Below are 22,873 nucleotides of genomic sequence, written 5' to 3' on the forward strand. Positions count from 1 at the left end.
GCCTGGGAAACATAGAGGAGCTCAGGCTCTGGTCCTGAATTGCTGTGATCATAGGAAATCACTGCTCCAGCAGAAAGCTCCATTACCTCTCTGGTGTGCCTTGAGACTGTAAGTGATGCAGCAACTACAATGTGATGAACAGCAAGATTTTGGCTGTGACAGCTGTAAACAACAGCTATTATTTCCCTGCAGTCTTGCTGCAAATCCAGGGGAAACATGTCAACTTTGGCACGCTCCACATGGCAGGGACAGCCCCTTTGCTGAGGAGGAGTAAGGTGAAGAGAGGAAATGGCGACAAGTAATTTCCAGGAAAAAGGGCAGAGAACAGCAGCAAACAGATTCAGATTCCTGGAAGCAGGAACAGCAAACAGATTCAGCTCTGCCCTGGTGATTTGAAGTCACTCAGGGTATTTATAGTATGGAAATCCACTGTGGCCACTTAATCATTCGCACTTATTCTCTCCAGCACGCAGGCTGTACCACGATAACCCACCATTGTTGTGGCTTTGTGTTGATAATGTCGGCACAATGGGAGGAAATACAAGGGCTGGGATGGAGCCAGTGACTGTGTCCAGCAGGACAATCAGTGAATGCCCCATCCCGTGCAGCTGGGCAGGGCTGGGTCACTCTGCCATCCAGGCCTGAGTGAAGGGGTTCTTGGAGCAGATCTGGGTGACCATCCAGGGCCTCCAATACTCGGGGATCTGCCCTCTGATGGCAGATGCCCTCTCTCTACTCTTCCCTACCTACAGAAACATGCTTCTAACTCCAAAAGGCACACAGGAGCTGCAAACCCTGTAATGCTCCTCAACACTTTAGAATCCTGCCTCCACAGCTGGTAGGACCTAGAAGGCAGCTAATATAGGAACATGGAGTGAAACATGCCTGCCTGGCCCATGGACAACAACTCAAACGACAAAGAGTTTACACAGTCCTAGATAAGCACTGATGTGGACTGATCCACCTGCACAGGTCACAAGAAATCACTCGTTTGGGCAGTGAACTCTGCATTGGTCTGGTTGCTACCACAATTCTACTGAGTCTCAGCCAGAATGGATTTGAGAAGAGAGCAAAAATAGACGGACAATAAAAGTAAGCATTGCTGGCCATCTGGGATTTCTGTCCATACAGCCCTGTTCAGGTGCTGGCCTCACTAGAGCTTTTCTGGGCCTGATTTTCTGCTGTCTTTTACTTTGCTGCTGCTCTTTCCCATTGTGAGAGCAGAAGCAGACCTCCATGTTTTTTTTCCAGGAAGACTAAAAGTTAGTGTATAAACATGAAAACAGGATTACTACCAAGCAGCTTTCACAAAATCGGGAATGTTGCCCGGGAGGCTGAGATCTTGTAAAGACCTTAAGAACTTCCTTGGGGTACTTAACATTATTTACTTTCCTCCTGGAAACCTAGAAAAAATGCCAAACAAAAAGCTCCAGCAACCTGACAGGAGGCCAGGAGCTGCTCAGCTACTGCATCGCTCCCTGAGTGATGGGAGGTACAGACACAAGGATTGTGTGCTGTGTCAGCCGGACCCAAGGAGCAGAAAGGCATCTCTGTTCACAGGCAAGGCAAGGAATTGCATAGCAGGCAAATCCAGAGCTCAGAAGTTGTTGAGCAATTTAACCCCTTGCTTGACATTTTCCAGGTAGGAGAGGGTGGCTTTTAGAAGACATGAAGAATGTACAGTGATGAAAAACTGATCTGCTGCATCAAGGTGGGTTAAGTTTTAAAGCGTGTGCATTCTTAGGTGGACTCCTCCTTTGGCAAGCACAGGAAGGTTGTTCTCTGCTCATCACAACTGATTTCGATAACTTGGTGTAACACTTAGCAGAGGACACATAATTGCCTGCAATTGTTAATTATACTGATACCAGCACCTCTGCCCTCCTGAAGAGCTTATCACCTGAGCAGCTTCAAGTGTTCTGCAATCAATCAATCTTAGAGTGTTTAGCACTCTTCTATATACAGCTTCACCTGTTCAGACTGACAGAAAAGTCTCAAAGAAATACAGACAAGCACCTGACTCCCCTTTCCTGTTCTTTCTATTCTGATGCTCCATTTCTCTCCCTCATCAACTTCTCTTGATTTTGTTTCACTGATTATGTCCTCCTCACACAGGAAGGTGCTCTAAGGCACAAAAAGAAACCTCTCAGTCCCCGGCACTAAGCTGGTGGAGGATGCTCAGGAACAACTGTTTTGGGCCCGGGGAACCATGCAAATTCCTGCAACAGAGAGGCAAGGAAGATGTGCACTCTGTGAAAGAGCCACCCTGCCCTGACAGTGCTGAGGGATGTCACCAATTCCCAGCCTCAGCTGGGTTCAGCTGCTTGATCACTTCCCCACTGCAGATTGGGAACTGCTCCATGGACACACTGGCCTCAGGCAGCAAACAGCCTGAGATGAGCTGGGTACCACAGGGTGATTACAGCAGAGACTATGAAGAGAGACCAGATCGCAGCTAGGAAATGAGAGACTTCCTCTGGCCAAAGAGGAAACGAGCAGCTGAAATGAGAGACAGGGAGGCTGTGTCCTGTGCTGAATGTGGGGCAATATGCTGAGGGATGGACTTACACCTGGACAGACAGAAAGACTAAAGGGAAGTGATTTCCACTTCTGCAGTGCAGCTTCTGGCAGCTCACCATTATGTTATGACCACAGCCCTTCCCACCATATTCTTTCCATTTACAGGATGGAGGACCTACCTGATGACAGAAGACTCCCGCTGCTGCCGCTGATAATTTTCCCTTTGCTCCCCATGTTGGCCAACTTTGAGGTCTTGAGCGTTCCAGTTTCCGTCAGGTCAATTGCAATCTCACTCAGGCTTCTTGCAGCATGAATCTTGGACTGGACATGGACAAAAGAGTTAGTAATGGCCTAGCACTTCTTTAAAGCTCACAGAAGCAAAAAGTCATCCCACTGTGGCAGGAAACAAGCCTCCACAGCAAACTAGGATTATTTTGCAAGAATGGAAGCAATCCAGAACTGTATTCAGGACTGCACTTTTTACACTCATAAGTGGGTGTAATTCTGGCGTCATTTCCTGTTGTTTGTTATTTTCTCTCTTTGTCATGGATATTTTTCCCTCTTGAAGAAACTACGCACAGACTTGCTTTGTTACCAAATACAACAAGAAACCTTCAGAAATGCTACTGCATAAGCTCAAAGGCCAAAGACTGCCTCTAGTACCTAAAAGAAGCCACAAAAGGTTTGTCCAAATCTGGCAAGGAGCTCTGGATCAACAAGATGAGGACCTGGCTTAAATGGGTTTTCATGAGAAGCTGGAAGAAAATACTGGCAGGAGAACATGTTCTGGTTATGGTTCAGAGTAACAGGCAGCACACAGCGCACCTGCAGCAACAGAATTCTCCGAAGCATTAATATTAGTCAAGTCAGAAAACAGTCAGCCCCAGCTCAATAACTGGCTGTGCCAGGACCCTGCGCAGCACCACGGGTCAGCAATCTAGGCACACCCCAGGGAAAGCAAACGTGCATAATGCATAAACCTAACTTAGGAGAGAGAGACTTGATCTCCTTAGATGTCATCCTGTTTCAATTTGCTGAGGAAGAATTTGGGACAAGATGCCCTGAAAGCTCAGGTGAGATATCCCCCGAATTTCTTTTGTTGGAGCTGTGAGTTTAGCCGTCATTATGCCCCACAGAGCCAATGGAGGCAGAAATCTTTCAGTGCACTGAGCAACAAAACAAGTGCAGCAGCTGGCTGCAGAGTTGGGCTCATCCAGTCCTAGAGGCTGCCCTGCCTCTGCAATACAAACCTTAGTATTAGCAGTTTGCCACCTATCTCCAGTTCATGTTGCTGACAGCATCTGAACATGATGCTTGCTTAACAAGAGGACCAAGCACACTGATTAAGGCTGCTGGGGAAAGCTCCTCAGTGGCAGCCCTAGCACTACTGAAAGGATGAACTCTACACATGATGGTGTTTCGGTTGCCACAGTAATTTTCCAGACCTTTTTTTCTGAGCAGTACAGCATTTGAATCACCTTGAAACAGCAACTGCTACATCAGAACAACCCCTTAATCCTGCGTCTTCCAACCAGGGTCATTTCCAAGCATTTCAGGGAGAAATATAAGGAAACATTTCATTATGCCATTGTGGAACAACAAAAACTTTTGTTCAGTAGGGTGCTGAAGGCACATGATCTGTTCCCATAGGAACTAACATGAGGTGGACCAGTGGGGACAGTTTGCTCTGATGGGGTTTTTGGCATTCCTTCACATCATTCTAACAAGAGCTAAGGGTGAACTGATGGCTGCACGCTCACCACTCTCGGCTCTGTTACTGATTTGCTGTGAGGCTTTGGGAAAGACACTTCAGCTTAAGTTCCTAGCTGTTCTCTGCCTCTGTTTGCACATGAGTGAAATAATAATGAAAGTAAAATGTCTCCCTGTTGCACACTGTGTTTCTGAGATTAATTTAAGACTGTAAACAAAGATAGCACTGGGAGAGCCTTGTATTGAAAGCACCCACAGAAGTATTATTATAGTTTGATATTATTGGGTATTTATAAGCTCTGTTATTACCATTCAGAAGTACCTGAATGCCTCACAAGCTTATTTCCACAACGATCCTAAGAACAAAGGATCCCCACTCATTTGAGTGTGAAGGCAGAACCACCTGCCAATGTATCACAGCAGATCAGGCAACCAGTACTGACCACCTTAAAGTAATGCTACAACGAGGCAGACACCTTTCATTTCCAGCAGCTCTACTCTAGACTCAGTCCAGGGAGAAGGGTAGGACACTTTTTGCTTCTTGAACTCAGGTTTCTGGTCAAAAATGAGATGCAAGAAGGTTTGTGTACAATGCTCTCCAAATGGCTCTGGAAGAGGAAAGTCACTGCTTTTACCTAACAAGATTTTCTCCTGCTGAGTTTTGATAAGGAGCCTGAGCATGACCTGCTGACTTGTTGCAATGCCAGATCTTTGGAGACAATGAGTCTTCAGGCTGCTGCTGTCCTGGTGATTTATTCCTTGCAGATGCTTACATGCTGTATAACCCCCTGGCTATGTAGGGTTATGTATACTTAGTGTAACCCCAGGAATAGCCATTGTGGTCAACCCTAACCCCTTATACTGAGTCTCTGCACTGGATGTCTAGGAAAGGCTATAAACCCCAAGTCTCCACAGACAGATCTCGTCCTCCCACTCCATGAGGAGACAGTTTTCCTGTATTTGTAGAATAATTACAGTCCTGCAGTTTATTTCCACTCATTTCCAGACTGCAAATTAGTGCACGCTCAGGCCCTACCTGTTTGACCAGGCACTAACCAATATGCCAAGGGAAGGCAATGAAGCTGGATGCTGTGGTCCTGGCCAACATGCTGAGCCAGCATCAGCTGGAAATATGCCCAAAATTGGACAAATGAAATAGCAGGATAAGACCAAAGCCTGACAACCCTAGAGACTGGGCAGAAGAAAAGCATACCAAAAGACAGCAGACTGGGGATCAGCGGGGCAGTGTGGAGGAACCACAGAGGGTGCAGCCCAAACCTGCTGAAGCTGGTAGGGAATGTTTTAGAGCCGGGCCACTGAGTGGGGATGGAGCATCTCCTGAAGGAAACTGGGTGAACTTTCCACGCTGCTCAATCGCTGCAGCCTTTGCTGCCTCCAGCAACACCAATCATTGTCAGGTGGTCTTGTGCTTTGGACAGCCACTCATCAATGGCGGAATCAGACCAACAGCTCATTTCATACAGGCCACTGAGCAGCAGCTTGTGCAAGGCCTGTGCAAGACTTTGTACCGACAGCACAATAGCGGAAAGCTAGATTACATCCCATTAGCACTCCCTTGGGCCTTGCAGTCCCTCAAGGCAAAAAAAATTTAAAGCACTTAGTGCAGACCTGCCAAGTCTCATTTGCACAGAGGAGACAAGCTCATTCATGAGTCATCTCAAAGCATGGGGCCAAACTGATCCCCAGTGCTACTCTGACAGGGTCAGAAGGTGAAGGAAAATACATCAGTGAAAAGCAAGAGTAGATGGACACCAGGGATGAATTATATCTTTCTTGCTTGCAGTGATGGGGTTTTGCTGCAGGTGTTTCAGTGGGATTTTCTGAAAGCCTGGGCCCATTTTCTGACAGTTCCCTGAGCCAAAGAGCGCCGTACTTGCAGGAATGTGCTACTGGAAATTTCCATAAAAGGAGACTTTTCAAAGCTTCTGGGCCAAACGTTTGATTGACTCAGTGCAGTCAACAGAGCAAAGACACGGCTTAAAGTCCTGATACATTTGCCTACTGAAAAAAAGAAAGCTGACAGGAGTTCTGCACGCTGACATGTTCACTCAGAAAGCCGGGGATCTTTTCAGACTCTGTGTTACACTTTGACTGCAGAAAGAGACATACAGAGCCAGTGGGGAGTGAGATGCTGGGAACTTAGCGAGTTGGCAGCAGTTCAATGCAGCGTGAAGCTGCAAAGAAAGCTGGGACCTCACTTCCTTGAAAAAGGGTCAAAATCCATGTGAGATTATTTTGGTTCATTTCAAAATTAAGTGAATGGCCTTTTCCAGTGGAGCTGTGCAGAAGATCCAAATCCAGCTGGTGCCCAGTTATATGAGCACAGATTTCTAGCTTGCTCCATCCAGTATGTCTTATCACCTGCCACAGAACCTAACCACTGAAGTGAAGGCTCAGTTGAGATCAGTTCCAGCAGGCTTTTTCATCTCAGTTTGTTTTTATTTTTTTTTCTTTTGTCAAAACTATGTGAAATGCCAAGTTTGGACATAAAAGCAAGGAGTACCTAAGTTGTGCTTTGAAGCTGGGAATTCATCTGAAGTGCGGACTGAGATTTAAGGGGATGCAAACCCACGTGATCTGAAACTCAAATAAACGTTTGCTTGAGCCCCTAAGAGATGAAACAAAGACATTTCACATTGCCTCACTCTAGCAAATGCTTTACTGGTATTCAAAAGCAAAGCACACGCAGATATAGTGTCCTGAAGTGACCAGAGAGATGAATTGAACACATCACTTAAAATTGATGGATCTATCAATCTTGGCAGTGTCACGTCAAAGATGAGGACAATGGACTGAAACACCAGCTCCCTTAAGAAAAAAGGGACAAAAATATTTGTGTGCCTTAACTTCAAAGCCTCAGCATGACCACTGGGATTATTGTGACAAAGCACTCTGACATAGCAAGACACATGACAGATTGACAAACGAGGGCTGGTAGGTGGTGCTGTCTGTAGGAGTGTGAGAGAGGGGAGATCAGATTGAAACACAATCTGCCAACAACAAAAGAAGTGACTGAAGGGAAGTCCTGGGCATTTAAAAGACCCTGTTTGTTACCAAAGAAATGGGAGGAGCAGGGAATCTCCTTTTGTTTATTGGTTTCTAGTGACCTAAATACCTTGCAGCTAGATCTGCCAACCCATCTGGCTAAAAGTAAAAAAAAAAAAACAAACTTCTGTTTGTTTGCCAAGTTTTTTTATTGAAAGCAACAGAGAGAGTAATATATTGCTCTGGTAGTGCTGAGTAGAAATGGGAGACAGAAAACTCTCATCTGCTATTGGGAGAACTTACAATTTTGTCCATGTTCACTGACAGGTACCCATTCAACGAAATATTTATCTTATCTGTCAAGTTTTACAACTGCATGCTCATAGGAAGATGGATGTCTGCATGAGAAGTCTCTCTTCTGTCTCAAAGTGATCTTAAAGTGATCAAAGCCACCTCCTGCTGCTCTGGGTACGACTAAAATTACTGCTGACGAAAGGAATTAGAGGGAATACACACACATCCCTTTGGTTTCAAGTTGGTTTCTTCTGTGTACTGAGCACTACAGTATGTATAGCACCACAGTAAGACCGTATCTTGTAAGGCCAGGCTGTCAGCATCCTACCCCTTCATCTGCTGTGAGATTCTATGAAGTGAGAGAAATAAATAACATCCTCTACTCTTCACTTCTGGGAAAATAAAACAGTTAAGGCAAGGGATAGCAAGATGAATTCAGAGGCAGGTGTAGTCTGAAGCTACTCTGAACCACAAAGAAGAACCAGAAGACACTGTGGCAATCATCCAGACAGGGACTCGACCCTATCTGTCTGCAAACTTTGGCTTCTCCAATTTGGCCATAGTTCAGTACAACTTTCCCCTCAAACTTTGCTCCCACAGACACGAATTCATTACAAATTCCTTTAGCCTGGCAAAAGTCAGCATGTATCTTGAGTTATTTTGCCTTGTTTTGATCTCAAGTGGAAATAGAGGGCAGCAGAATGGCCACTTTGACCTTGCTGGGGCCATGAGGAGTTAGAACACCTCACCCCTATAATACATCTATTTCCTCACTTTCAACATGCTTACCTTGCTTTGCTTTCTGTCCAGGTAGAACTGATGTTGACTAATGGCCATAGCCCAGATGGACTTTATCAGTGCTGGACAGGCGTACCACGTATGCACAGCAATGCCACTATGCCCAAAAGTCCTCCTGGTCACAGATGCCCTAAAGAAGAGGAAAGAATGAGTTGGGGTTACACCGTGGTTTCTTCAGGTATATTCTGCCACAGAAAACAACCACAGACCTCACAGTGAAAAGCAGTACCTTTACTGAATATACCCTTGCACTGATGGGAAAAATGTTTTGAGATCAGTGGTAAACTGCTACTCAAGTCAAGACAGCCTTTACTTTAAATAGTAAAAGTTAAAATGTTCCCAAGTCCTAGCAGTCCCAGGGGAGTCACTAACACCTAGCCAAGCCTGGATGAATCTTGTGTGTGTCACCAGGCGCTGAGACACCCGAGGCCAAGTCCTCATGCCTTCCAGCACCTCTGGCTTTGGATGGCGGGTCTCAAATATTAGGACCCTAATAATTACCAAAAAGCAACAGGATTAGTGGTTGCTTTACAGAATGTGGAAGAAAATCTCAAAAAAACCTTGATTTTCTGTCTTGTAAATGTAAGGATAGGACTTGCTATGTGGTATGGAAAGCTGTGAGGCTCAGAGAGGGCTGCCTGGTGCCCTGGAGAGAAGAATGCTACTCAGCGATTAGCTGAGAGAATATAAAAACAGGAAAAATAAGAGCTAAGTGTTTCCTCTTTGGGACTCCCAATTGTCCTCAAATATTAACAAAAAATACAGGTTAGGTTTCCCCATGCTTTTACAGCTGTACAAAACTACCCGATTATTCTTTCCTATCCCTCAACTCTAACCCTGCCAGCACAGTCCTTGACACCAGCACGCTGCTGGATAAATACCGCACAAGCTCACAGCATCCTCCCTGGAGGCATTCAAGGCCAGGCTGGATGTGGCTCTGGGCAGCCTGGTCTAGTGGTTGGCAACCCTGCCCATGGTAGGGGGATTGAAACTCGATGATCTTTGAGGTCCTTTTCAACCCAGGCTACTCTACGATCTATGGCTACTCTACTTTTATGATCCTGGTCTGTTGAACTCCTCCCACTGAAGGGACACAATGGTGGCTGGAGAAAACCAAGCCCCAAATAAATGAGGGTCTGCTCTCCAGTCTGTTAAGAGTCTTGTGGTTGAATATGATTATGAAATAAATGTGAGTGATGGTACACAGGTTGGGTCAGAAATCACAGAATTATAGAATATCCTGAGTTGGAAGGGATCCATAAGGATCATCAAGCCCAATTCCTGGCTCCACACAGGAACACCCAAAAATCAGACCACAGAAATGTGATACTTTCGTTATGGCGTTTTCCTTAGAGACATGCATTGTGAAAAGAGCTCCAGCATGGGGAGCAGGGCATGCTACAAAGGGATGCCAGCAGGCCCTTTTGAGCAATGCAAATGTGGAGGTGCCAGTGCAGGACAGCCCAGGACTACTGGGCAGCACGAGAGATGGTTGACTCTTTTCCCAGTGCTCTGAAGTGCCCGAGTCTGCTAAAAAGCAGTGTTTTCCCCGCTGTATCTGCACTCCTCAACTCTCCTCATGCATGGCTGTCCAAAAGTGGAGGTGAAGGTGGAAGTAAAAAGAAGTTGAGACAGAGCAAAGTCTGAAAGAAAAAGAAAACTGAGTAGAATTATGAACTGCTGGCCAGGATCTCCTTGGGAAATCGATGAGTTCTTGTGTCAGGGTCTTTTCAGGGCTGCAAAATGTGTTATCGTATCAATTTGCAGAGCCACAAATAGGAGTGAAATCTCTCTGAGCAAACAGCCACAGCCAATGCAAGGGAAATGGGGGTCTCACGTTTCAGCACTATCCTCAGCCCAGCACTTTCTGTGCTACCCTGTGCCATGCAAACACAGCAGGAAACCTGCTGTCGTAACTGCCGTGAGAAAACTCTCCATGGGTGCAGCAGGATGGAGGCTGATGGCCGTGGTGGTGAGGATGAGAGGCAGGGTTGCCTGACTGCCATTGCTGAACAGCAAACGAAAGCAGCAGTGCTGGGACAAGGTGCTCCTGGAACTGAGGCTGGAGAGGGGATTCTGAATGCTCTGTTGATTTAAGGTACACAAATCACTGCAGCATATTGGCATATAAGGTTCTGAGGCATTCAGGCACGTGGGCTGGAGCCTTAATTCTGGTGCCACCTCTTTCAGTCCTTGTTTTGAACTCCCAGAAGCATATTCTTCAAATCATTAATTTTTTCCTTTTAAAAGCAGTGATATATGATGTGTTTTTTTGTTTTTTTTTTTTTTTTTTCTTTCTGGTATCTCTACATGTTTCCTGTCCAATTTGTAAATCCTGTAAGGAAGTCTGCACACTTGCTCAAAGATGCTGAGTTGCTTTTCACAGCTGGCTCCCAAAAGGAGCCTATGAGAGATGGCACTTGGGTGCTTTTTCTGTCTTTCCTCCACGCATGCCACATGTGCTATGGAATCAACCCCGCTGATACAAAAATGCACAACTACCCTCCTTTATGGGATAAGTAGCTGAGATGAAGAGAGGTTAAGTGGTTTGCACAGAACAGGAAGCCACAGGCAGAGACAGGGCTCAAAAACATACATTGTGCTGCCCAGCCTTGGCCACAACCATGGAGCTGTGCTTGCTCTCCCATGCCTGCGAGTGTGGCTTTGCTGACTCAGGCTCTGGTTTGGCTACATGGAGAGGAATGCAGAGAGGACTGTGGTGGCTATTCCTCTGCCTCCATACACCAAACAGGAGTCTGTTCCCCTCGGCCAGGAAGCTGACTACAACCTGAGCCGTGCTCCCAGCACACTGCTGCAACGTGGCTGGCTGTAAAACAGCCAGAGTAACAGTTTGACATGAATGGAGGTATTCTCTGCCTACAGAAATTGATTGTGAGAAAGACAGACAACAGTTCACAGCGGACAGAGCTTTGTCCTCCTGGTGTTGATTCGGGGAAACAGCGTTGTGGAATAAAAAGCAGAAGCCCTCCAGCGTCATTAATTCCTATCATCCAAATAAACACAAATGACACATGGCTGGAAAGAGAAGTTCCTCTGCGCGGTCACAATTTATGCATGACACAGAGCTGCAAATACCACGACTTGAACATCGCAGAGCTGACTGCTCTCTCTTGGAATTGCTGCTTACAGGAAGCGGCCAGCTCAGCGTTCAGGGGCTCCTTGCTGCTCACAGCCCACGTTCCTGATGCCTTGCTGCTGATGGACAGTTGGTGGAGGAAGGAGCACACCACCCCCAGCTCCCACTGCTGGAAGGTCTCCCAGAACATTCTCAGCATTGGGAATTCGCTTTGCTAGATTTCATGCAACTATTTACATGCTTAATATTAAGCAGATGCTTCAAGGCTCTGCTGACCTGGAACTGCAGTCTGGTTTGAGTGGTTACCTGCAGTTTTTGCTTTAAGATAATGCACCTATGGTATGGATACAGGCACTGTTATAGTGGTGTGACCATGTTCACAGAAACTGCATGCAAAATTTCCCTAAAATACAGGTACTACTATACAGATAGGCACAGGAAACAGGTGAAATAGGATCACAGCCGAGCAATCAGCAAAACACAGCAGCACACCAAATCGGTCTGGGAAGAGATTCTGTCAGACCTTTTCACGTCTAATTGAAAAGCAGAATGTTGACTTCAGTGACAATAACTTACAGAGGAATTTGTAGACTGGTCACTGTGTGCAGTAACCATCCAGTAAAACAAACGAGTAGGTGTGCAGACTGCAGGCACTGAACACAGCACAGTCACTTGAACTCGATCTCTCCCACTTTAGGTCTCCAAAGTAACAAAAAAGGGTACTGTGCCAAAAAGACTGATGGGCTTGCATCCAGCCTGCCCGTAAACCTCTGGTACGGTGCCATTCCTTTCCGCTGAACTCCTGAATATTTATTTACAAGGGAACGTGCGACTACAAAATCTGGCGCCCATCTCCGAGAGCCACGGCGGAACCCCGGGCTGCATCGCGGGGCCACAAAGGAACGAAGGAGAAAGCACTGCTGGGCTCCGGGGGGGGGGGGGGGGGGGGGACACAGTGGGAGCGTACCCACCCGACACACAGGGAGCGTTCCCTTACTGAAGGGCTCCAGCCTATGGGTTGTTCGGCTACAAAGCGCAGCGAGCCCCAGACCACAGCGGGGGATCCCCCTGAGCCCCGCAGCCCCCGGCTCGTCACGGCGCGGCACGGTTCTCACCTGCGCGGATCGTGCACCTCCACCGAGAACTTCTTCTCGCGGAAATAGAGGTTCTCCAGCTGCCTCCATTGGAAGATCTGCCGGGAGAAGGAGGGGGTGAGGCTCCTCCGCGCCAAGCCCTGCCCGCTCCCTGCCCTCCGCCCCGCTCTCTCTCCCGACGCCGCGCCGGGGCTGCCCCGCTCCGCCCGCTCCACCCCCGCCCGGCTCGGCCCGGCCCCGCTCCCACCGCACCGGAGCGAATCGGGAGGTGGGACAGACGGGCGCGTCCCTGCGTTCTCAGCTCCCGCGGCACGCTTTCACTTTGCGGATTAACTACAAACGTGAAAAAGTTACAGGAAAGCGGGGATTCGACCGCTTCCTCCTGCTTTTGAGGGTGCTCAGCGGAGCCCTCAGGCTTTTTGCAGCGCACAGAGGCATCGTAAGGCAGCCCGCGGGGCGGCTCACACCTCTGCACTGCGAGGAACGTAAGGGCACTCGGCGCTCCGCCCTGCCTTTAACTCGGCTCGCACCGGCACTCGGAAGCGAAGCGGTGTGAGTTTATCTCGGGTGCTGACAGCACTCGTGTTGGCGGTGCCTGGAGGTCGAGCACGGCTGCAGCGTGCCAGCGGGGCTCCGAAGCACGGGAATCAGCACGTCGCGTTAGTCTTGCCTCCTTGTAGGGATCCTGCTACAGCAGGGGCTCGGACTCGAACCTCGAAAGTCCCTTCCAAACCACGAGGCGCGGAGTGACCCGCTCCCCTATGCCCTCGCTGCTGAGTAAGCGTGGGCAGGTCTCAGGGACTCAGCCCGCCCTCTGAGTGTGCAGCTCCCGGGCACTGGGACGCCGCAGAAGCCGCGTCTCGCTGCCCTTACCCACGCCTTGTGCAGGAGTCCCTGCCTGCCACGCTGCAGCCGAGGGAGGGAGGGAAGGAGGACAGCGTAGAAGCAGCAGTAGCACCGCCGTGACTGCGGCCAACGCGCTGCGGGCAGCTCCGCCCACCTCCACATCCTTACAAACAATTGAGCCCAAATCCAGACCCTGGCTTCCAGGCTCTTCATCCCCTGTCTCTCGCTCAGAGCTGGTTACCTCTGCTGGGAGCAGAACCAGCGGAGCCCTCCCTGATTTATGCTCCCTCTCCCACTACAAGCAACTTCTGTCGAGTTCCTGTCCGACCCCCAAGGAAGAAGCTGAGTCCTGCCACGCTGAGATAAGCCGCTTGCCAGTGTCAGCACTCTGGAGATCGGTAAACAGGAGGCGTGATTTGATTTGCACTGATTAAGCTGCTAATGGAGGTGAAATCTAGAAAATAAAGCAAGCCACAGCGGGGACACAAAGATTTTCTCCTTGCTAATATCCCAGGGCGTCAGGATTGCAAATTTTTATCGCTGTTGTTGCCTTTTTCCCTTTTACAGATGGATGGAGGGGTGGGGGCCGTGACTGTCTGTGTTCCCTTTGGAGAGCTCGGTGCTCCCAGCTGCCCCAGCGGTCTGAGTGCAAGGGAGGAGGAGGCCAAGAGAGATGGGCAGATTGAAGGGCTGGATTTTAAACTCTCCTTAGAAGACTGATTTATTCCTTGCATAGAAAAGCAAATTTCCGCATAGAAGGCGTAATCACAAAATGGAATACAGAAATGCCCATTATTTTACCTACTGAGAGAGGATGGGCTTGGGGTGAAAGGGTTAAGCTGGGAACTGCTATCTGAATGCAGACTCTGTCTCCCCTACAGGCTCTCAGCGCACTTCAGCGGAGCTTCAAAGGCAAGAAAAGGAAGTTTGGGGCCCAAACTCCCACTGACAGCAACAGGGGTCAAGCATGAGACTGCCACGTGGGCCTCCAAAAACATCCCTCCATGCTTCCAGATGCCCGTCTGTCCGTGGGATGGTAACACAGTGTGTGCAGAAAACGTGTCTGGGAAGCGCTCAGACATGTGGAACACATAAGCATCTAAAAAGCAGCAGTTCACACCCTTTGGAAAATATCCCTCTGTCCCTGTGTCCCCTGTTGTCATTTTGGCATGAAGTCGGAATTTGAAACCCTTTTTCTAAGCTGTTGGCAGCTGTTCTGCTTGGGAGGTTTGTGCAAGAAGCAACTCAGGTAGATGAGATAGATGCCTGTGTAAGCCGTTCTCCTCTGTCTGGGACTGTCCCCTATGTACTTATCCTGCCCTATTCTGTCCTTTCTGCTAACGAAGCTCACAGTGCTCAGCTCATTAAGTGCAGCTACGTTTCCCTCCCATGATTAATTCCAACTGTCCAAACACAGCAGCTCTGGGGGAGCTTTCAGCCAGCCAAGTGCAGGCGCCATGTGCTATTTCTCGTGCCCCGGGGTGCCCCATGTGGCCCTGGCTGCTGCCCCAGGAGGGGGCGAATGAGGCTTTATAGCTCAAGTTTGGGTCTTTTTTTCCATAGCACTACTCTCCAGGACATATATGTGTGTTTTATCATTGCCGTAACTCTCCCTTTGCTGCCCAAATATTATGCTGCAGCCTCCCACTTGTTTTGCCCATATTGATCTGAGAGGTCTCACCCTCTTACACATAGGGAATACAATCTGCAAAAATGTGAATACCCACAAGAAAGTATCTGCTTTCTTACTAGCTGAGCACAACCTCTCAAGAGAAAGAGTGTCTAATTTCTCTCTTCAGCCAGATCTCCTAATGTAAGCAAGCTGTTCCCTTCAACCAGTTGCCTGGCTTACGTATGGTTTCAAATTGATGTTGTTAATTCAGTGACAAATGCACAAGGTGCCATTAGTGGTTCTTAAATGGAAGCATAATTTTTACCCATCAAGATCCTTTTACCACGCTGGTGCTTATAACCTTCACTGGGGGATAAGAGCCACAGCAGTGAGCTGGTCATAATTTCAACACTGTCTTGTGGACATGCAGCTACAACAGAAACATGCAGGCTTTGAAATGCCACTTTTGGGGTTAGATTCAGCCAGAGCATCCAAGTTCATGGCACATTTGCTTTTTCCTACACTGAGGCTGAGTTTGGTTTTGTGTGGGAGTTGCATTGTTGAGATGGACAACAGTTCTGTGATTGGCAGTGCATTAGGGGTGACTTAATGTTGAGATGGACAATCATAGTTCTGTCCTTCACGTGACCAAAGGTACATCAAGGCAGGGACAGGGACAGCACATCCCCAAACACACTAGAAATGAGGCTTAGGAGAAAGCCACTCAGTAATACAAGCACAGTTCCCCTGCCCTTTGGAAGCTGCTCTCACTTGCAGCCTGCAGACAAGGGGACAATTAGTGGTGCTTGCGGCAGAGCGAGCTTCTGTGATGTGGCGCTTTGTCCACTGGGATCTCTTCTGAGGTCAGCAGCTCATTTTGGATCATGCAGCGCTGGGCAGCTTTCAGATGGGAACAATTTTTGCTAGTTGCCATCATTACAAGCTGCACATGAGATCATTCAACCTTCAACAGATGCTTAAGGAAGTCTCCCTGAGATTGGCTTCGGAGCACAGCTACACACTCATGCATGCATGCACGTGAATGGCAAAGGGACTGCTGAAGGAGAAAAGCATTATCCTTATTTCCTCCTCCTCTGAGTCAGGGAGTCTGCACTGCGGGCTCTGATTCATCGCGCCAACAGAGCCGGAACCAGAGCTATCATTTGAATTTGCAAGACTGCTTATCAAGCTGCTGACATGCAAGAGGAAACCTGGGGAACAATTGTTCCCCATGGGACTATGCATACTGTTTGAAATGTCTGGAGTGGGTGGGGGGCTATGATACAGAAAGCACTGCCAGAAATGGCTTTTTTTGCAAAGCTGGCAGCTTACAAAAGGAGCCGGGGATCTGAGTGGTATATGGTGCACTGTGGAGAATTCAGGTGCAAGCTGCAGGAATTTTGTCTTTGGAAACCCCTTCCAAGAAGCAGACAAGCTCGCCAGGCACCAGATGTTTATGACTAGTTACAAAGGGCTGCAGTCAAAGCCCTTCAGAGGCAAGCTTCTTTTGTGAGCACACTTGTGGTTTGCTAGCTGCTCCCTAATTAAGTTGAGCCTGGAGGAGAGGAGGCCCAGGGATCTGCATCCGTTTCAGCCATGTGAGCCTGAAGAAGTTTTTTACCTTTTTTATTGGCTGTGGGGCTGGTTTGGTGGAGTTTGCACGCAGCAGGAGGTAGGGTCAGTGTGAGAGCATGTGAGGAATGCCAGAGGCTCCTGATATAGAAGGGAGCGTGTTTTTTGAATGAACATAAAGGAGCCTTGGAGGGTCCTTTAAAGGACCAACCCAGGTTGGTCACTCATGCCATGGGTGCCTAGGACTTCACTGACGCGTAGGGAGCTCAGGTAATCTGTGCTAGGCACTGGGCTGTGCTCAGGAAGCCTTGTTTGCACACTCAGAAGAGGAACCGTCCATACATTTGGGAGCTCCTGGCAGTAATGAAGCTGTTGCTGGCTCTTGTGTCACCTTTGGTAGTAACAGAACAGAGAGGGCTGCTGAAAGGCAGCAAAGGTGGTTGGTGCCCATTAATCACCATATCATTGAATCACAGAATGGCTTAGGTTGGAGGGGAGCAAAAAGATCATCTAGCTCCAATCCCCCTGCCATGAGCAGGATTGCCAGCTCAGGCTGCCCAGGACCCCATCCAGCCTGGCCTTGAGCACCTCCAGGGATGGGGCACCCACAGCTTCTCTGGGCAGCTGTGCCAGTGCCTCACCACCCTCTGAGTAAAAAATTTCTCCCTAATGCCTAGCTGAAATCTTCCCTCTTTTAGTTTAAAGTCATTCCCCCTTGCCCTATGACTACCAGACCATGCAACAAGTCAGTCCCACTCCTGCTTGTAAGCTCCTTCAAGGACTAGAAGGTTGCTTTGAGAGCCAGATGTAAATGCCCAAGTACGTGGTGTCTTTTTCCTTTTTCTACGTGTATGTTTTGCTCTGAAGAACCTGAGATAAGGCAGAAGTGAAGTGAGTTACTCAGCAATGCACATGCTCTTGTTAGTTTCAGATATCAAACCTGGTAGCTGTTTCCAATCAATTCATCTGCAGAAGTCTATGGAGGATCTATCTGCTGTTTTTCTGCTGTCTTTGGTGACCAAAGGGGAGCTACTAATGAAATGAAGCCAGACGTTTCTCAGAGTTGCTTAGTGGCAAGAAAAGATGCAAAAAGCAGAGGTTGCAGGAACAGAAATTCTAACCAGATATATGAAGAAAAAACAAAAACACTCTACAGTCAGTACTGTAGAGCTGTGAGTAACCTGACCTGACTTTGAAGCTGACCTAACGCTGAGCAGGAGGTTGAGCTCTTTGTCCTGTGTTTCTCTTTGATTCTAAGCATCTAATAAATGACCAGCTGTGATTGCTCTTGGTCTCACATGGCATCTGCCAGCCCTTCCAGTTTCACAGCTTCTTGAATGATTAATTCCTTGTTAAATCATAGTATGCAGAAGGAACAGTCATCCCTCTGAATGCATGGACTACCACCTTAGCACCTAGATGACTGGGTGCTCTGAGAGGCTTCTAGGAAAGGCAAGGAAATATGGAGCCCCTTCACTCACCTATGCTATGGGCAAGAGTCACAACCCTGGATGACATCCTGGTAACAAAACTGGCACTGAACAATAAAACCAAACAATGGCAGTATTTTCACACAGCTTGCACGAGTGCAGCTACAAACCCCCAAGTCTTTTGATGTTCAGTTTAAAGATGAAACAAACACAACAAAAAAATTCCTCTGTGGATATCTGATTTCCTCCTCTGAACAAACCAGCAACCAAAATTCTAGGGGCTGAGTTATGTGGGAGGTCAGGGTGGAGGTTATAAGCAGTCCCTTTCTGGCTTTAAACTACAAAAATCACAGCTCTACCAAAGTCAGTGACAGTTTTGTCCCTGTTGTTTCAGTGGGTCTATGGTTTTCATGCATGGGTTTGTGTTCTGCCTCAAGCCAATCCTGCTCCCATCAATCATACCTCTGTCAAACTAGTTAGTTAGAAAGAACGAAGAAGGATTTGATCCAGGCAGCACCAACTCAGCTCAAACAAATGGGATCTTGTTTCAGGGACAGATTTACTAAGAGATTTCCATGGGCTGTCACCTGTGAATTAGCCTGACCCTGTGCTAAGGGTGCCCCACAGGTCATGAGATGAGGATGCTGCTGCACTGTAACTTAGCCCTCTATCCTGCCATGCCTTCCATTCATTCCTGTATTTCAATCAGTTTGGGACTTTTTTTTTCCTTCCCAGAACAGTAATTAAAAAAAAAAAAAATTACGAGGTTTCTTGTGTGATTTGATGTGGGAAAAAGAAACCATCAGTGATCTTCCCAGAGGCTTGCTGTCCTCCCTTTCCCCATGGAATGAGAGAGTGGCTTGGCTAAGCAGGACTTTTGGTGGTCTGTCGACAACCCCAGCTCACTATCTAATTACTTCCCCTTTGGCTGCAGGGCTCTTTTTCTGCCTAACAAACAGTTTCTAGTTCAGTTTGAGATCATTCTTGCTGTGCGCTGATCCCATGGGACCACACCCCACCAACAAACGTTTCTAGCTTGACCAAACAGAAATTGCATTTGTATCTATATAATCACCACTGTGCATTTATTTCCATTATGAAGAGACAATTCCCTATTAAATTTCAAAGTGGTTTACTGGCTCAGAGAGACAGTAAAGCATCAGCTCACAGAGGGAAGAGCTGTCATTTGGACAAAACATTATTTGTCTACATAATGTAACTCAATATTTGTGTCTATAACTGTATACAGACTGGGAAACCAGATTTTGGGTTTATATACATGACTGAATCCATCTTCAGCACACATATATTTGTCATACTGTTAGGTACTGCATGGCTGTCAACATTCTGGGTGCCTTTAAAATTCTAAATCAATATATTATTTCTGATTTTTATTTTAAATTTTCTCCTTTTTCTCCTCTACAAGCAAATCAAAGTGACACTTTCTGCACTGAAGATACTAACACTGCATTCTGAGTATTACACAAAGGATGCCCAAGCTATAGCAGCTGTGGCTTGCTATAATGATTCATACCACCAGAAACCATTCCTGCCGTTTTGTTTCCTGAAGATCCTCTTGCCTTCTGTAGTGGCATGACTAAAGCACATCTATCTTGAGACCAAAATACAGGAACTCCCATCCCATGCCCAGTCATGATGATGCACATGCCTGTTGGGTTGTGTGACTAAAAACATGCCTGTGACACAGGGTGTCTGTAAATAGGGTCGCACAACATGCAGGCAGCTGTGGGTTGCAATGCACAATCTTCTGAGCCTACTGCCCAGGCCACTCATTTAAAGATGCCTCATATTCATAGCCAATTAACAGCTGGACCCTTGCTTGGCTTCACCTGGTACTAAAAATACCCAGGCTTTTGCAGCGACAAGTCCTGGGGATGGTGGGGTGCATGAGAAGCCTGCTACCACTTCAAAGCCAAGCACATGTGCTCGAGGAAGTTTCAGTCTTGCTCCAAATCTCCACCCTAAATCCAGAGTGCTGAAGTCCAATTTGTTTCACTTTGTGCCGTCAGAGTGATTTGTCTTTGCATCTTGTTGAAATTCCTGCTGAGTGCTGCAGAATCTTTCCAGACTTGGCTGCTGCTTTTAAAGAGAATTACCCTTTTAAGACCCGAATACAACACAGCACTTAGAGTAAGTGAGTTTTATTTTGATGGGACTACTCCTATACTTAATGGTAGTCATGGGCTTGACTTGGCTGCATCAAGGGATAGGACGTCATGCTGTCGTCTGCAATGAATGTAGATTCTTGCAGAGAATCCTGGGGCTTTATGCCTGACAGTATCACCACTGTATACGTATAATGAACCACCCAAAATAACGCTGGCCTCCTTACAAGATAGTTGTGCCCTAGACTATGTATTAGTGTTTACAGGCATTATACATGACCAAGCTACTTGTTTACTTAGATAGTAGACACTGAATGTGACTATTCTGATCAGCTAAAACATTCTAAAAAGTTGCTTTCCCTACATAGTCTCTTCAGTTGTCTGCGATGAGCCCTGTTTGGCTCTCAGACACTGAACCAAGCTTTTATTACCTTATATGCAAAAGAAAGTGGTGATTATGACCTGTTAATTCATTGAGATTGAACCATGACAGAGTCCATGGAGACAAACTCTTCCCATCTTGTTCTGATCTGTGAAGCCATTATCTTGTTCCACAACATTATTGTGTAGTTTAATAGAGGTTTCTTTCTGTTTTATGTGGCTGTGATTTATGCAGCCTGCACCCATACTCAGCTACTACAGTTGTGCCAGTGTTGCTTACTGTGGACCAGATGGTGAATGAGTTTGAGCATTGATCAATGTTAAAAGTGACTGCTTTCTTTTTGGCTGAGTTACACTGAGCTGCGATCCTTTCTCTGGGCAGTTTCCTTCCTGGCCACACAATTAGACCAGCGTGACTGAGGAAGAGGAGGAAGTGAACAGCGGTAGCAGGACTGGGATAGGGTAGGAGAGCGAAGGCCACTTAAGCTAGTGCTGCTGCCAGAAGAAATATTCAATGACTGAAAGCCTAGTGGTATGTCTGACCAAACCCTGCGGAAGCCTTCTGCCTCAGGGACAAAATCCTGCTTTCCAGCCCAGTGTGCTCTGATCTGATCTATTCATCTCCTGTTCACGACTTTCTGGCACAGTGGGGCGCAGCGGCCAGGCTGAGGCAGGTGCTGAGGCAGGAAGAAAAGGTGGGGACAGGAAGGAAAAAGAAGAGCCTGGTGCTGAATGGTAGACACTCCAAATTGAGACAAGCAGCAGCAAAAAAGGTGCTCCAGAGAAAATGGTTTCCTGCATAACAGGTATGGGATTAGTCTTTTTTAGCAAGGGAAGGTTTTAAACTATCACTGCTCTTCAGTGGTCACAGGTCTGGATCTTACATAAGGAAATGGGGTGAACAGCCTCTTCCACGAGAAGAAAGAGCAGGGTAAGGAACTTCACTTTATATATGTCTCCCTCTCCAGTGCACCACATTTCCAAACACTAAACCAAGACTGAATTACTGCGCTATAAAATGAGTTGAACCCGCCATGACCTGAAGACTGGTTCAGTTTACGGCCAAGTCCATAATCCAAAAAGCATGAAGGATCAGCAAAGGGAAGAGAAATAAAAGTGTTGAGCAGCAAGAGTCAGCAGGTAGTCCTTAACAGTCAGCTAATCACAGTGAATAATGTATTACAGCAATGCCACTGAGACTCCACTAGCTTTTATAAACCAGTATTTCCTGGAAATGTTTTCTGCTCCTCTTGGATCATTTGTAAACCTGAAGTCTTTTATCCCTGTCTGCAATGCAAAGATGTTTCCAAAGGTCTTAGGAAATGATGCCGTTCCAAGAACAGCCCGATTGTGTCTGACTGCATCAGATGCTGTATGCTGTCGAGAAAGGCCAGCCTTGGCTGAGTAAATGCTGTGGCTGAGTGGCGCGGCACTGGGAGGAGTGTTATGCATGCTCCATACCTCTGACAACTGAAACCATCTTGCTGCCAAATCAAACACCCTTCATGAACGTGAGAGCTTGTGACACCTCCTGAAAGCCTGTCTGAATATAACTGATTCTGTGTTGTAACTATGGATGTTTCCCAGACATTCTTTAAGTCTTATCTTTAACACTTCTATGCTCTTGATCTCTAATGTATGTGTGTGAACTGGGCTTCCTTTAAACCATTTAAAAATCATGTTCCTTTTGCCTTTTTTACTGTTCTGATGTTCTGCTGTGATCAGTCAGGATAGAGACCAATTTGTCAGCTTCCTCCTCTCCAGCATTCATTACTTTCTATAAATTTCACATCAATCCCTACTTTATGCTTTTTTAAGTTTCTGGTCTGTCATTCCTTCACCACAGGAAGCACAAGTTTAACCACTCCATCAATGCAATTACTGACTTGACAATACTTCATTCTGCCCTAAAGCAGAGAGGATCGCTGTTTGTTCTGCAGTAAAAAAAGCTCTTAATTAGCTCATCGCTCCTCCTGTGTAAATATCCCATTTTGCCTCTGGAATTGGGAAACTTCACTCTATCCCTTGCTGGTTGGAAAAGGCCAGGTGACATCACACAGCAATCTTTCGCAAAATTAATAAGCTGATTGCTTCATTCCTGCTGTTGACAAGCAGGTGATTTCTCTCTGATCAGGCTCTTAGAGCTACTGATTTTACCTGTGCTTTGTGTTTCTTGGCAGTAGGGGTCCAACTCGGTTCTTTTTGCATGTGTAAATTGGAAGTCAAGCTGTTAGCATTGCTTTGGACTTCCAATATTACTACATATTAAATCCTTCTGTAATGAGAGTCCATAGAGCTTTTTGGTGGTATTACAACACAGAATATAGTATTTTCATAGCATGTTTTATTTGATCTCAGAGAAAGGATAACACTGGGAAGAAATGGCA

General features: G+C 47.0%; 1 protein-coding gene across 5 annotated transcripts in view; it reads right to left on the reverse strand.

Annotated features, from left to right (window-relative positions):
- Window positions 1–22,873, reverse strand: part of FRMD4A (FERM domain containing 4A) — a 206,992-nt gene that overhangs the window by 27,253 nt on the left and 156,866 nt on the right. For 4 of the 5 annotated variants that reach the window (XM_042872845.1, XM_042872844.1, XM_042872846.1 and 1 more), the window contains exons 12-14: window positions 12,541–12,617; window positions 8,320–8,458; window positions 2,700–2,841 (exon numbers count right to left, since the gene is read on the reverse strand). In XM_042872845.1, coding sequence (XP_042728779.1) covers window positions 2,700–2,841; window positions 8,320–8,458; window positions 12,541–12,617 — 358 coding nt within the window. Of the gene's footprint in view, window positions 1–2,699; window positions 2,842–8,319; window positions 8,459–12,540; window positions 12,618–12,771; window positions 12,794–22,873 lie in introns of those variants that run through there. The other variant, XM_042872847.1, reaches the window with a different exon arrangement.

This window comes from Lagopus leucura, unplaced genomic scaffold (genome assembly GCF_019238085.1).
Source record: "Lagopus leucura isolate 7727_CA_CO unplaced genomic scaffold, USGS_WTPT01 Super-Scaffold_100008, whole genome shotgun sequence".
NCBI classification, from domain to species: Eukaryota; Metazoa; Chordata; class Aves; order Galliformes; family Phasianidae; genus Lagopus; species Lagopus leucura.